This window comes from Empidonax traillii, unplaced genomic scaffold (assembly GCF_003031625.1).
Source record: "Empidonax traillii isolate 1590-97213 ecotype Southwest subspecies unplaced genomic scaffold, ASM303162v1 scaffold677:size394641, whole genome shotgun sequence".
Taxonomy (NCBI): Eukaryota; Metazoa; Chordata; class Aves; order Passeriformes; family Tyrannidae; genus Empidonax; species Empidonax traillii.
Genome location: NW_020955870.1, coordinates 326,224 through 340,729, shown reverse-complemented (window position 1 = coordinate 340,729; position 14,506 = coordinate 326,224). Strand labels below are relative to the sequence as shown.

The window sequence follows — 14,506 nt, the reverse complement described above, 5'->3', positions numbered from 1 at the left end:
CTGCAGTGGAGACTGCTCAGAGCTGCAGTACAGTGGGAGCACTGATGCTTTGTGGAGGTGTTTGACATGACCTAGTGAGGACGCAGCATGCAGGAACAGATGCTGCCAGGTCAAAGGCTGACAATCTCCCTTCTCATGGCAGGACTTTAAGGAGCAGATCATCCACCACATCACCACCATCACTCTGATCTCTGTCTCCTACTGTGCCAATATAATCCGGTTTGGGATGATAGTCATGCTGGTCCATGATGCCTCTGATTATATTTTAGAGGTGAGTTAAACACTCACATAGAACCACAGAATAGTTTGAGTTGCAAGGGACCTTAAAGCCCATCTCATTCCAACCCCCTGCCATGGGCAGAGACACCTTCTGCTAGACCAGGGTGCTCTAAGCCCCATCCAACCTGCCCCAGGGATGGGGCAGCCACAGCTTCTCTGGGCAACCCACCCTCTCACCACCCCCTGAGTAAAGAATTTCTTCCTAGCATCTAATCTAAATCTCTCCTCTTTTATTTAAACTGTTGTCCCTGTAAAAAGTTGCTCTCCCAGTCTCAAGGTTGTGCTCGTGTCTGTGGGCAGCACTGGGAACTGTGCATGTGTTCATATGTTTTCGTGGTGCCCCACCAGTGGGACACATGTATTTAATGAAAGCACACTTAGGAAGTACCAAACCTTCTGCTCTTGAGGAAAAAAAACTGGATGCAAAGGGACTGGGACACATCCCCACAAGCCTGGTCACCCTTGCAGGATGTGGGAAATCCCTCAGCCCTTAGGAGGAGAACACAGGCACAAGGGACACCCAGCAACGTTTCTTTACAGCTTGCCAAGATGCTTCATTACCTGAAATGGCAGCGGGTCTGTGAAGTTGTTTTCATTGCTTTTGCGGTGGTTTTCATCATCTCCCGGCTTGTTGTTTTCCCGTTAATGTAAGTTGTGTTTTGCTGGTTTCTGAACATGGGTGTTGTGCACTGTCTGAGCTCTGCAGAGGTGAGAGGTGACCCTCCATGCTGAGAGGAGGAAAGGCAAAGAATGGGACACAACAGGTAAGTTCAAAGATTAACTCAACTGGAACAGAGGAACCCAAGGGGAGAAGAACCAATAGGGCTTTAACTTAATTAATTTATTGTATTAATTAATTATCTCAATTAATCTAGAGCCACAGCCTTTACCGCTCCATTCCCACACTCTCACTATCTCTCCTAGGCAGGGACTGCCTCTCTCTCACCTGAGGAGCATTGTAGGTTTCTGATAACTGGCCTATCTGCAAAGCCTTATCACATCGCTGGTGATTTTAATCGTGAGCTTCTGTAGGTTCTCTGGGATGTGGGACGTGCTTTGAGGGAGCTGGGCAGAGTGTGAAGCCTGGTGGTTCAGTCCTGGCACAGCTCAGCTCTGCCCTGGGGACACACCAGCCAAGTCGTTTCCCAGAAAGATATTTGACCCCTGTAAGTGTGAAGACACTTGGCCTGCTTTAGTCTTGTGTCTTCTGATTTGCTTCTCCCTCTTTCCCACAGTGTATACTATTACTTTGTGACCAAACTTCCATTGTTCCCTGTAAGCTGCCTGCTAAATGCTTTCCTGGTGGTCCTGCAGTTGTTACACATTTTCTGGTCCTATCTGATCATCCAGATGATCTTCAGTGTCATCCTCCGTGGTGAGGTATGAAAAGTCTTTGTCTCCTTTGTGCCACCACCACTCATGAGAGACCACGAGGTCCAGGTTTCCTGCCTGCTTGCAGGGAAGGGGTGGGAGAAATGAGACTGCCCAACAGCTTCACAGTGTGTGGTTTGGGAGATTGAGAATCTGTTGGTATGTCCAAAGTGGAGTAAGGAAGGAGCAATCAGGTAAGCCTGGTAGATAGCACTCTGTGTATTTGCATCTCTGAGTTCTGGGTGCCTTCCACAGGCTCTTGATGCATGCCAGGGCTTGTTTAGAGATCACTGGCAGAAATGGTGTCATCAGAGGGGGCAGCTCCCTGGCCTGGCTTGCTGGAGTAAGCAGAGGACACTGTGGGAGCATCTGAGAAGATTTGTGAAAACTTTGGGGATCTGTGGCCAGCAAAAAAACCCCCCACAGTGTTGGTGCTATGCCTTCAGTTTACCTTGAATTACCCCTTTATCAAAGCTAAATTACAATAAAAGCAGTTTTTTTCTGAGGAAATGATGGAGAATATGCTCACTGAGGTTGTAGAGAGTTGCAAAACAAGGAGCCCAGTCCAAACAATAGCTGGACAAATATGTGCTGACTTTCACAGCTTCAACAGTAATAAATTGCACAGGAAAATATGCAGAATAACTACATGTAGAATAAATACTGATTTTCAGAAGGTCATATTATAAGAACATTACTAAGGTGACCAAAAAAAACCATACAAAAGTTAGGTGAAACCATAACTCTGTCAACCTCTGGCAGCCTGAGTCCATCTCCCAGCACAGGGAAAGTTGTAACACTGGCTTTAAGGACATGATCACACCTGTTATTATCATTTTAGCTGCCAAGTTAACCCCTCAGGGCTGTGAATGAAAACAGGACTAGTCCTCTCTTATCCACCTCTCTATATATGAGATATGTATATCATATATACCATGATATAAGTTTTGCAGCTCATTTCAACTGACTTTCTTTTCTTCAGAAAAGACAGGATGCCAGAAGTGACACTGAAGAGAGTGACAGGAGCGAAGCAGAGGATCCAGCAAAGAACCAAGAATAACACAGGGCTTGCTGCAAACCACCAGGAGCCAGGCAGACTCTGGAGTGCAGGAAGGCTGAACAGAAGCTGGGGGAGAGGCCAGACAGGCTCAGAGGCTTCACCACAGTCTGCCTGAGGCAGCATCCACTGTCTAGGTAGAGGTGAATTTCTTCATCATGTTTATAGGCAGTTAAGTCACTTCAGGAGATATTTTCTACAATTCTCTTGTTGGGACCATTCTTTTACTACTACTCTATGATCCTTCATGTTGGAAAAAGAAAGGGTCTGCCAGCCAAAGTCTCAGTCTGAAAAGAGAAAAGGGGTTGAACGAGCTGCTGAAGTTATGACACCTATCTGCACTTATCTCAAAGTCTTCCCAAAAAATTCATGAGATAACAAATTTCAACTGTGGAAGATTTAAATTATTTGCAATTTCAGAAAACAAACAGTGGCATTGTCTCCAGCCAACTTATGAAAGGATTTTGCACGCGAAAGGCATTGGCTTAAGTGGCAAATAAGTTTTCACTTCTGTAGCATAAAATGGTCAGGCTCTGGGATAAACCATTTCTGCAAATAAAGCCTGGACAACTGATAGAAACTGTGTTTGCCGTATGAATTATACAAATTAGCTCATGGGCCTAAAACACATTGCTACTTGAATGTCTGCACAGGAAAAAGCTCCTGAAATTGAAAGGAACTGAAACTCTTCCAAATGCACATTTTTCTACCAGAAATTATAATTATAAATAATAGATAAAAACTTCCCATATGGCTGTATTAATTTTGTTAAGATTTCATTTCCAAAATTGGATAATAGGAGCATTACAATACTAACATTTTAAGAGCATAGTTTAGGAGTTGGATGATGTTTCACCTTGCAAATTACTGCATCTGATTTGATTTTCAGAATTTATAGTAGAACATAAAATTTAAAGTTAATGTAAGATATTAATTACACCTAAACCAAAAAGCTTGGTTTATGTACATTTTGCATGATGCAGGAGGTTTTTAGAATATCAGAACTTATGTCAGCAGGAGAATCTTCTTTGAAACTTGCTGGAGGTCTAAGATCACATAACTGAGAGGCTGAACCACTTTCCCCTGAAGCACTCTGGAGGTCAGGTCTGCAGGCTGCAGAGCTGCAGGGCAGGCAGGCACCATTCTGTGGGGCACCAGCCCTGAGCAGGATGTCACCTCACCCCCAATAGCTGCACTTTGCTAGGGGCACGAGACCCTTCAGGAAACCCTGGTGTGTTTGCCCAGGAGTTATTTCACCCTGTCCACTGAATACAAGGCTTTCTTTTAAAGCTTCAAATGATATACAATAATCAAAGCTTTTAAAAGACTTACACGGCCTCCCGGCCACAGCCAGCCCCTGTGCACAGAGAACACACCTGAGAACACTCTGCCAGCACAGATGCAGTAACAGGGGCAGTGCAGCACCCAGGTCCGTGCTGTTGCAATCTCCCCTTCTCAGTCAGCCAAGCAGATGTTGTGACATCGTTGCTCAGGAAGCCTGAGCACCCTTGGAGATCAATCCCATGCTGCTCTAAGACCATAGTCCTGCCCAGCAAACCCACTTCCTTACACACAGTCTTTAGGTACAGCTACGTGCTCCTTGCACCCTCATTTCAGTGCTCTGGGATGGAGATTTTTGCTCTGAGTCTGTGCAGCAATTAATCTAACGAGGACTAAGCATACTGAAGCAAGTCTCTTAAGTGCCCCAAGGTACAAATGTTTGCTATCACATACCTGAATGCATCGATCCAGAATAGCCTCCCTCCTGCTGTGGTGCTCTCCAGCCTAGAATAAAGGTAATTTTAGCCACAGTTACATAACCTGTGAAACTTTCTTATTTCAGGCTATTGATATTGACTGGCTGTGGCTTGACTACAATAGTTGTTGGGGGGGGGGAGGGGGTGTTTTTGCTCCATCCTAAATCACTATGAGCTCATAATCCTGCTGAAGATTCCCCTAACACGCATTTATTTTTTAAATCCTACAATATTTTCTAACACTGATGCAGTGACTTTCCTGTCTCTTCCTGCTGTTCAAAGGACAGAGAGCCACAGAAGTTCAAGGTCAGAGCAGCCCTTTATTTAGCAACAAGCCTGAGGAGTTTATGTACCCTTTTCAATAATGACTTGCAGCCTTTGTGCAGACACGAAGTTCTCACCGGTTTTTGCTTCAAGTTCATTTGTAGAAAAAAAAGATAAAGTTACAAAAGAACAAATTTATTTTCAAAATTAAAAAATTTCACAGGCCAAACTTGATGCAATCTAACTCCCTTCAGCTGTAAAGCAGATGACTTTTTGTTTATGGTGGATGTGGCATCGCTCATGCCCACGTATCGAATCTTCGCACAGAGACACAGCCGCGAATGGGAAGGGGGCAAGGGAGTTTGGTATCAATGACCTGGCACACATTGACGTAGGGATCAAAGAGGACCACAGTGGGCAGGGCACTGTTCCCCTTCCTCTGGCCAAGGAGATAAATTCGTCCATTCACAGTGCTGCAGCCCATGAAGAACTTCTGGGTCAAGCACTCCTCATTCACCTGGGTCCATTCATCGGTCTCCACATCAAATCGAAAAGCTCCCCCTCCTATGGTGTACAGAGCCCCATTCAGGGACGTGATGCAGAGGTCATACCTGGGAGGGAAGAAACTCTTGATCAGAATCAGCAGAAAGATCTGGCCCCTGAAATATTCAGTGTGATCGGGATCCTCAAATGAAGAGTCCCATTTAAACAGAGAATCACAGAAGTGTTGCAGGGACAGGACTTCGGGATTTCTACAGTCCAACCTCTTCTTGAAGCAAGACCAACACTAGAACCTTTCTTCTTCTGCCAGGTCCCAGAATATTCTCTCTTACCTTGGAAGTGGGGAGAATGAGATGACATCCCAGCTGTCCGTCTCCGTGTTCAGCCTTTGCACTCCATCATATACATGTCCATTCTCATCCAGGCCACAGACCACATAGATCCTGGTTCCCACGCTGACTGCATCACCCCTCTCCACAGGCTGGGCCATAGGACTCATGCTTTCCCACTCTGATTCCACCAAAGGCATGCGCTCCACTGCTGGAATGATCCCCTCGTCGGTGCTCCCTCCAAGCACGTACAGGTAGAGCCCTGCTCCCACTGCACAGTGGCTGTTGCGGGACTTCTTCATGGCCGGCCCTTCCAGCCACCTGTTGTCCAAGCAATTGTAGATGAGCACCCAATCCACGCTGTACCACACAAACTCATCCCGGAAATACCCTCCTGTCACAAAAAGGAAGCTCCCTGGAAAGACAGCACAGAAAAGTATCAGTCACGTGAAAACTAAAAATCACTCCTGAGAGCTGGGGTTCTCATTTCTTCCTGGGCTGTAGTGGTGAGGTACAAAATGAGCAGAGAAAACCACTGCTCTATCAATCAGTTTGCAGTATTTGATTCCTCATCCCCACAGATACACTGGGCCCATGGGATGCAGGGATTCCTTCCAAGCCTGCTCCCACTCTTGAACAGAATCAAGGAAACACTGGTTGGAAAGAACCTCTGGGTATCTTGTTTCCAAACTCACATCTGAAAAGAGACTATCACTAACATAAAATAGGAAGCCAGGGTATTGAACTGCCTTGAAATTCATCTCCAAGCACAGAGATTTCCTAACGTCCATGGATCAGTTTAACTTAATGGCAACTGTAAATCAGAAGTCCCCTGACATCTCTCAAAACCACCACAAAAGACAAGGCCAAAAAAATAACACTCCTAAAGTCAAGTCCTTAGACTCACTGCAGATAAAGCCAGTGTAAGGAGCTCAACAGACTCCATAGTTTCTGCTACATGAAAAGAAATATTCAGCCTTGTCTAGCATTCTCCCAGGACTAAGGAAAACAAAAACCATTCTTTGAGCAAATACGAACACCAACAGGAATGAGGCTTTAGCAATGCTGAGCACAGCAGTTTTACAGCAGCAGCTGCACTCCCTGCAGCAGGGACTCTCTAACTGCTGTTTGCCTTTGCTCAGCCTCCCCTCTCTGAGAGTTACCTACTGCTGCCACTGCGTACTGGGTGAGGTTCCGGCGCTGCAGCGGAGAACAAGCCTGCCAGGTCCCTGTTTTAGGTTGAAAGAGAAATAATTCTTGCTGTTCCTTGTCATGCTTTCCTCCCAGGACATATAAGGTGTCATAGCTCCGACCAGCATAAGGACAGAGTTTTGGATTTTGCCAGCTGGGTGGAGGACAGCTGTCTAACTTCTTTATTAGTCTGGAAAAGATATCTGCCTCTCCACGGTGCTTGCTGCGTTTCACCAAGAGATCGAGGAAAGACAAACTCAGAAAAGCAACCCTGACTTCGCCCACCAAATCCAGAAATTCTTCCTCTCTCGTTGCTGGGTCCTCCGTTATCCACCTCATAACACTGTCAAAAACCACATCTTCTCGTGAAACGAAGAGGTCATCACTTTTTAGGAGCTGCATCAGCATTTCTTTGGGTAGTGCCTTAAATTCCTCCTGGCACATCACATCCCCCCAGTGAGTGACAGCCACATTCATAGCAGACTCATACAGCTCTGTAAAGGCAAATTGCTGCGAGTAGGTCATCAGGCCCAGGCAGTTGGAAACATGCAGCTCTCTCTCCAGAAATTTCTCACACAACAGTTTCACCCTGTCAAACTGAAAAAAATCAGCTGTTTCCAGCAAACTGGTCACATTTTCTTGACCTATAAGCACTTGGGCTGTGCGAGTGAAGTCAAGTAGTGCCTGAAAAGGCACTGCATCGATCCCTTTGATCACTATGTGCTGCTCAGAGCTCTCTCTTGCCCCTCCAAAAAACATGGCTTCAAAGTACCGACTGTGCACGGAAAGCGCCCTGCGGCTGACCTGAAACAGTCTCTCTCCAACCTCAAGAACTGTGTCTGCAATCATTTCTGTCCCAGGTCCCAGCTCCTGTGGCTCCTGTGAAGGCTCCATGCTTGTGGACTGCCAGGCAGTTAAAATTAACTCAGTCTTTATGCAGCCCTTAACTTATCTGAGGTCTCTGGAAACACTATCCCCCTAGCTAGAATAAATATGAGATAAGCCAATCTTCCCCTAAAAATAGAATGTTTTCTACTCTCCTGCTTTGCTCTTCAGTCTTTCCTGCTGCTTTCAGAGCAGCAATAGCAGAACAGCTGTATAACCAAAAAATGCAGATTTGACTGGCATCTACCTTCACCAGGTAAGACCACAGCAAATCAGGGGGCTGTCAGCCAAGCAAAGAGCCTGGAGAACACAGGAGAAACCACCACAAGCTTCCTAAGCACTGAGTAAGTATCAGGAAGTTGTACAGAAACACTGAACCCATTTGAAGAAAAGCAACCATTCATCAGTTGAAGTTTAATGTCGAATTCCAGAGTGACTTAGCAGTTTTTACTATGTGTTTAACTTTAGTAAGAGAGGAAGGGAAGGAGCCCCCATTCAAACCCAGACAGCTTCACATGTTTAGCCATCCTCAATCTGCATGCACTAAACAAACACAAAGGTGGGACAAGCAACAGTTCACTGATGCCATAGCAAATTTTTCCAAAGGTAAGTGGAGGCATTTGCAGTGTGATCCCTAACTTCAGCCCCTTACCTGAAGAGCCCAGACCAACGAGATTCGGTGCCAGTTCTTGGCAGAGCTCAGCAAGCAGAAGCATATACACTTCTAAATTCACATACAGAATCACAGAACTTTAGAATGCTTTGGATTGGAAAGAACCTTTAAAGGTCATCCATTTTCAACCCCCCCTGCCATGCACAGGGACACCTTCCACTAGCCCAGGTTGCTCAGAGCCCCATCCAACCTGGCCTTAAATGTTTCCAGGGATGGGGCAGCCACAGCTGCTCTGGGCAACCTGTGCCAGGGCCTCAGCGCTCCCATCATAAAAAATGTCTTCTAGTCTGCATCACCCCTCTTTTAGCTTAAACCATTACCCCTTGTCCTATCACAACAGGTCTTGCTAAAATGTCTGTCCCCTATCATTTTCATGTACCTGACTCCCAAACATACCCTCCAAGTCTGCACTACAAAGAGAGCCATGCAGCTTGCAATGAAAACAAAGCAACCTCTCAACTGAGCAGGAAATGCTGGAAACATGCACCTCTCCAGTTTACACACCTGCCCCATGACTCCAGGCAGATCCCTCTGCCCCAAGAGCCCAGAATTCCCTCCTGAGAGCCTCAGCAGGTCTGCTTCTGCTGCTACACTCAGTGCAGAGCTAGTGCACGTTACTGGCTTCAGCACCCAGAAATCTCTCTCCCACCTAGAGGACAGTTCAAGACCCTGCTCACACTGATGGAGAGCAGATTCTGCTCCTACCTCTCTAAATAAGGACTCTCTTTTGAACTGTGCTATTGCATGAACAAGTTCTGCAGCATTAGAAAGAAGTTATGCTGTGAGGAGCACTACTCTACAGACAGTTCTGTGAGCCAAAGAATGAGCCTCTAGGAGATTAAAACCCAGCAGAACCCAAGTTCATACAGGCAATATGCCACCCAAGACACCTGGTCCCTGGTTTCTGAGCCTCCTGGAAAAGTCAGATTCACTGAACTGGAATTTATGTCAGGTTCCCACCCATTTCAGAGCTGGCCCAGGAAAGGCTCTGAATGGGAGCAATGCTGTGGCCAAAATAACAGCCAATAACACCTGTCCTTGGCACATGTTCTTGACAACCTCCCAGGAGCAAAACCACTGCTGCCACCAAAACAATTGACTCTGCCACAGCCTCCTCATAAAGGGTTCTCAGGACAAGCAGGTGGCAGGAGGTCACACACAGCCTGCAGGCACAAACCCTTGACTGGGCAGTCTTTAAAATGCCTGACAGAGATGCTCAAGTGTCCTCAGAGGAGGGACCAGATGCTCTCAAGCCCTTCCCATCGATTTCCTGCCTGAGTGGAGCATGGCTTCTGCTCTGATCCCTCCTGATTCTGCTGTGTTTATGCACCTCCTGAAGAAATGTCATTTAGATTTATGGCTGGAGAACTGTAATGCCAGCTGAAGTGTACTTTTACAGACTGAAAAACAGACATTTAGAAACAGATTAATTTGTATTTATTCACTCAAAATTCCTCAAATCTTGCATTTTCTGCAGTATAAAAGAAATAAGAATGTTTACTTACAAATCAAGTTATAACAAGCAGAACCATAAGTGGATAGCTACAATATAAAAATATGCAGTATTTCCAGCACTGCCTACAACTGAACATCAGAATTTTAAATATTCTTCCCCTAAAATTCCAAGTATCAAACAGGTACTTCTATAAGGTTCAAGTTACTCAACCAACAATCATCCCACAAGTCAGTTCAGTCCTTCCGTAGGAATGTGTGAGCCAGCTGACACACAGATCACAGTGCGCCAGATCTGGAACAAGTGCTGGAAAAGACCTTCTTGGCCACATCCTCTGCCAAGGTGGTAACACAGCACTAAACAAGGAAGGTTATTCCCTGCACAAAAGAGACTGAACTCAACAGCAGGAAGAATACAACACAATGTTTCCCAGTTGAGTACTGACATCTAAGAGGAAGAAAAAAGTGTTTTGATGTATTTAGGTTTTAATTTAGATTAAATACAATTTGATGTATTTAAAAATATAACCAATATTTTGGGCATTTTTAACTAATTTTATGGGTTTTTTTCAAAACTCACAAGATCAAGAGGGTTTCAGACAATTCATGACAATTTGTTCTCTCCTGTCAGCTCTAAACAATGTAGTTACACACTCATTTGGGGCTGGTGGGGGAAACCAGAACTTAATTCTTGCATGCCCCATCCTCACATCATTTATGGAAAGCCACAAAAATAAAAGCTGTTTCTTCACATTAACAAATACACATTCAGACTCCCTCCCCAAAACAGGAAGCTTCTCACACACTGATAGTTTTCTCCAATGACTTGCACCCTTGAAGTCTTCAGAGGCAATCCAAAGAAAGCATTAACCATCTTGTTGCTGAATGAAAGGGTTTGGAATAGCTTCCATTCCATCCTGTGGACAAATAAGAACCACAGAAGTCCCTCTGCAAACCACAAGTCCCAGCTGACGTGTGTCTTCTGTTAATTTGAATTGATCATCCGGATCTGAAAAGCAAAGATCCACAGTTACAACAGCAAAACTAAGAAAAGGAAACCAAATTCCATGCGGTAGTTTTAATCTAGGCCTTCCCTGGTTACCAATTTGTAACCAAAGAAGGGGCAGTATTCCCAGTATTCCATACAATTTTTACGTAAATCGTGGTATAAATAAGAGGGGAGGAGCGGCCTTCGTTCTTCTTCTCTTCCGCCGGAGTTCAGGAACAGTGGGTCCCTGCGTTGGTCTCACTTATCTAAGGCTGAGGCTGCAGCATCCACTGGCCTGCCACGTGGAACCTTGGAGAGTGCTGTCCGTGTCTGCCAAGCCTACTTTCTAAGGGACGTGGTGAGATTTGTTTTACTAGTTATTTTACTATTTCTCAGGTTTGATTGCACATATCTATTCAGTGTCCCTTTTTATTTCCTTTTATCCCTTTTTTTCCCCTTTCCCTATCCCTTTGGGGGTGGTTTGAATTTCCATTTGCTGTGTACAAAGCTTCTTAACTGTAATATACATAAAATATATTTTTTATATAACTAACTTAGTTTTCAGGTTCTTCAATTTGCATAGTTTTTTTCCTTTGCCCTGGATAAAGTAGAAAAAGGGGAAAAGAGGGGCTACTACTGGGGGGGGGGGGCATTTGGCAAGGAGCCAAGTCCGAACCATCACATTCCATCAGCTTCAAAAGGCACAGACATACATGCTTTTTCCATGTGTCTCTGCATTGAACATATGGGCTCTGAGGCTCATGCAGCAGTAGTATCTGATGGCTTCAAGACAATACTGGTTTGCTAATTTTCAAAGCAGCACACACCACAGTGAGCAGTAAAGAACTTTGCTTTGTACACAACAAAAAAGCAAAATGCATTTATTAAAGTATTCAAAGGTCCTTTCATTCATCCAACCAATAGCATACATGTAAGTGATTAAAAAAAGCTCCTAGTCCCATTTCAAATATCATTTTAGATAAACATTTGGAGATCAATGCAAATCAGAAAGAGATCCTGACTTCAGAATGCATTAGGGATGGAGAGCACTGGTCCATTCTCAGACTGGGCCCAACAGGGCTGTGGATCAGGACAGACAAACACACATTACCCAGCCCTACTGCCTGTGACATGTCACTATAGCAAATAAAAATGCACTACACATCTTTTAAAACTCCCTTTTAGGAGCAAATCCAAAGCTTCAGGCGTTATCTTGAAGGCAGGTAAGAATACTCTTCCAAAGCACTGCCCTATCGACTGATAAATTTTGTTTGAGGAGAGAGACACAGTTCTTTACTCAAGCTTTTGAGGACAAGAGCTGCAAGTGAGGCAACTACATAGGAGGTCAGTCAAGGACTACCAAGGATGTTCAACCACAGGGTAATCCATCTATCTTGAGTTTAGAGAGAAGGATGTCTGGGGGACCGTGTCAAAGGCTTTACAGAAATGCAGATAAATGACATCGATTTGCCTTCCCTCGTCCACTGATGGAGTCACTCCATCACAGGAGGTCGCTGGGTTAGGCAGGACTTGCCCTTGGTGAAGCTGTGCTGGATGACTCGAATCACCTCCCTGTCTTCCACGTGCCTTAGCAGAGCTCCTAGGAGGATCTGCTTCATGATCTTCCCAGGCATAGAGGTGAGGCTGATGGGTCAGTAGTTCCCAAGCTCCTCCTTTCTATCCTTTTGAAAAATGGGTGCAAAGTTTCTCTTTCCCATCACCTGGAACTTCACCTCACTGCCATGACTTTTCAAATGTCGTAGAGTGGCTTGGCAACTGCATCAGCCAATTCTCTCAGGCCCCTCAGGTCCATCTCACCAGGTTCCACAGACCTGTCATCTTATCCCTTTCCTTACAGTGTAGTTACCCTGAACATGCTGCAGAGTTTGGGTGAGGTCAACTTGCAGTTTCTGCTTATTCACTCACAGAGCTGTAAGATTTCTGTTAAAAAACAAATCACTCAGGAAGGGAAGCTTTCCACAGATTGCATATTACTCACCTCGCATATACTCGATGGTACCATCCAGCACAAGGTTCAGAAGAGGGTCAAATCCTTTCAAGACACCACTTGCTATCGAAGACCACACAGAAAATGATTATTAGAGACCAAAATCAGGTATACAGTAACTCAAGACTTCATGAAAGGTACATTCATTCCATTCTGCAGCCCTGTTCCCTCCTTCAGTCAAGGCAAATGAGATCAGAGATACTAAAGAGTGCCCTCTATAGCAACAGTAAGTGCATAGAACCTGGTCTGTGTTGTGCCAACTGAAACTTAGACTCTTCAATCAATTCTTCAAAATGCTCTTTGAGACACTAACATTTTTGTTTTCAGTCCATTTCAGGGGCATTTTAAGAATACTTCTGCATAACAAACCAATACAAGTCACATGAAGGAAAAAAAAAAGTGACCCCAAAATCAAATAAATATCCTTAATGTAGGTTTATGATAAAAAGTTAAGCAAGATCGTAACATTTTAAGTGCTTTCCTCTTCCAGGTGCCCTCTCAGCACATTATCTCTTTAGCACAAGCACTGCCTCACAGGAAGGCACTGCAGACAGACCAGCACTTTGTTCTAAAGCAGATCATGACTACAACACTGGTCACCAAATAAATCACAAAACTACACAGAGTGATCTTCCAGTTTTAAAAATACACTTATCAGTAAGAAGTCCAAGTAACTTCCAAACCCTTGTAAGCATCAGGTCCCAGTGGGGTTTAAAAACGCAGCAAGGGTTAACTCAGACAAACAAGTGCCTGGGGGTAGCACTGACAGCTGCATCGGGATGTACTTCCCAGCTGTACAGCAAGGGACAACAGAGATACAGTGACATTTACTGAACCATGAACTCCGGGCACGTTTAGCATGTTCAGAGGTGAAAGACAAGACTGAAAGGCAAGACAACTGTATTGATCATTACAACCATAAACGTTTCTTTGCTTCTTTAAGTGTGCCCTTGCAATGCAAAAATCCTGCCAAAACAAGGCAGTTCAAGACAACCGACAAAAGAAGAGATGCATCGATGAGGCACAGAGATAAAAGTACAGCCAGGAGATTAATGGAAAAGTTAAAGGAGAAAAGCTTCCCAGCGGTAACTGCAAACAGCAACGAATAAAAGCACCCGCTATCCCTCGCCCTCTTCAAAGGACAGCAGCGTGAGCTCTCAGGAGCTCTCCGGAGCTCAGAGCCGAGCGGGGGGCAGGCACAGGGCGAGGGGAAAGGCAAAGCAGCTCCGAGCCGCGCCGGGCTCACCTTCTCTCCCGCCCTGGAACTTCACCCGGATGGTCTTGTCGATGTACTTGGAGAGGTCCAAGATGCTCTCCTTCTTCTTCTTCTCCTTGTCCTACGGCAGAGGCACAAGCGCGGTTAAAGCCCCGCCCGGGGACACGCAGCCCCGGGGCGCTGCTGCGGCTGCCCGCGGCGGGGCAGGAGGGCATGCCGGGGGTGCGGGTACAGCACGGCACGATATGGTATGGTATGGCACGATATAGCACGGTACGGCACGGCACGATATGGTATGGTATGGCACGGTACAGCACGGCACGGTACGATATGGTATGGTTATGGCACGGTACGATATGATATGGTATGGCACGATACGGTATGGTATGGTACGGCACGGCACGGCACGGCACGGCACAGGACAGGACCGGACCGGACCCACTCCCGCGGCAGCCGCGCAGCCCGGTTCGCCCCTCGCACGCCGCCCTCACCGCCATCTTCCCCGCGCCGCCACCGCCGCCGCCGCTCGCCATTT

The 14,506-nt window shown here is 45.7% G+C and overlaps 3 protein-coding genes across 3 annotated transcripts; 1 reads left to right on the top strand and 2 right to left on the bottom strand.

Annotated features, from left to right (window-relative positions):
- Positions 1-160: 160 nt before the first annotated feature.
- Positions 161-2,795, top strand: LOC114065562 (ceramide synthase 4-like). The gene is made up of 4 exons (XM_027899586.1): positions 161-271; positions 820-926; positions 1,515-1,659; positions 2,633-2,795. Exons 1-4 carry the CDS (start codon positions 227-229, stop codon positions 2,708-2,710), a joined length of 375 nt encoding a protein of 124 aa, XP_027755387.1. The 5' UTR covers positions 161-226; the 3' UTR covers positions 2,711-2,795.
- A 1,969-nt stretch (positions 2,796-4,764) lies between these two features.
- Positions 4,765-8,342, bottom strand: LOC114065560 (kelch-like protein 24). Its single transcript, XM_027899584.1, has 3 exons — positions 6,722-8,342; positions 5,562-5,973; positions 4,765-5,339 (listed from the first exon to the last, which is right to left on the bottom strand). The coding sequence occupies exons 1-3, from the start codon at positions 7,641-7,643 to the stop codon at positions 5,027-5,029; spliced, it is 1,647 nt and encodes a 548-aa protein (XP_027755385.1). The 5' UTR covers positions 7,644-8,342; the 3' UTR covers positions 4,765-5,026.
- A 1,379-nt stretch (positions 8,343-9,721) lies between these two features.
- Positions 9,722-14,504, bottom strand: LSM7 (LSM7 homolog, U6 small nuclear RNA and mRNA degradation associated). The gene is made up of 4 exons (XM_027899588.1): positions 14,463-14,504; positions 14,002-14,092; positions 12,747-12,818; positions 9,722-10,768 (listed from the first exon to the last, which is right to left on the bottom strand). The coding sequence occupies exons 1-4, from the start codon at positions 14,502-14,504 to the stop codon at positions 10,626-10,628; spliced, it is 348 nt and encodes a 115-aa protein (XP_027755389.1). The 3' UTR covers positions 9,722-10,625.
- Between the last annotated feature and the right edge of the window lie 2 nt (positions 14,505-14,506).

What these genes read in the sequence shown, in the direction of transcription:
- LOC114065560 (XM_027899584.1), bottom strand. Translation starts at nt 7,643, where the DNA reads ATGGAGCCTTCACAGGAGCCACAGGAGCTGGGACCTGGGACAGAAATG. An exon ending in GTACGCAGTGGCAGCAGTAG is followed by an intron (nt 5,974 to 6,721) that starts GTAACTCTCAGA and finishes CTGTCTTTCCAG; the next exon opens with GGAGCTTCCTTTTTGTGACA. An exon ending in TCATTCTCCCCACTTCCAAG is followed by an intron (nt 5,340 to 5,561) that starts GTAAGAGAGAAT and finishes CTTCCCTCCCAG; the next exon opens with GTATGACCTCTGCATCACGT.
- LSM7 (XM_027899588.1), bottom strand. Translation starts at nt 14,504, where the DNA reads ATGGCGAGCGGCGGCGGCGGTGGCGGCGCGGGGAAGATGGCG. An exon ending in GCGGCGCGGGGAAGATGGCG is followed by an intron (nt 14,093 to 14,462) that starts GTGAGGGCGGCG and finishes CCTCTGCCGTAG; the next exon opens with GACAAGGAGAAGAAGAAGAA. An exon ending in GTTCCAGGGCGGGAGAGAAG is followed by an intron (nt 12,819 to 14,001) that starts GTGAGCCCGGCG and finishes GGTCTTCGATAG; the next exon opens with CAAGTGGTGTCTTGAAAGGA.
- LOC114065562 (XM_027899586.1), top strand. Translation starts at nt 227, where the DNA reads ATGATAGTCATGCTGGTCCATGATGCCTCTGATTATATTTTAGAG. An exon ending in CCTCTGATTATATTTTAGAG is followed by an intron (nt 272 to 819) that starts GTGAGTTAAACA and finishes GTTTCTTTACAG; the next exon opens with CTTGCCAAGATGCTTCATTA. An exon ending in CTTGTTGTTTTCCCGTTAAT is followed by an intron (nt 927 to 1,514) that starts GTAAGTTGTGTT and finishes TCTTTCCCACAG; the next exon opens with TGTATACTATTACTTTGTGA.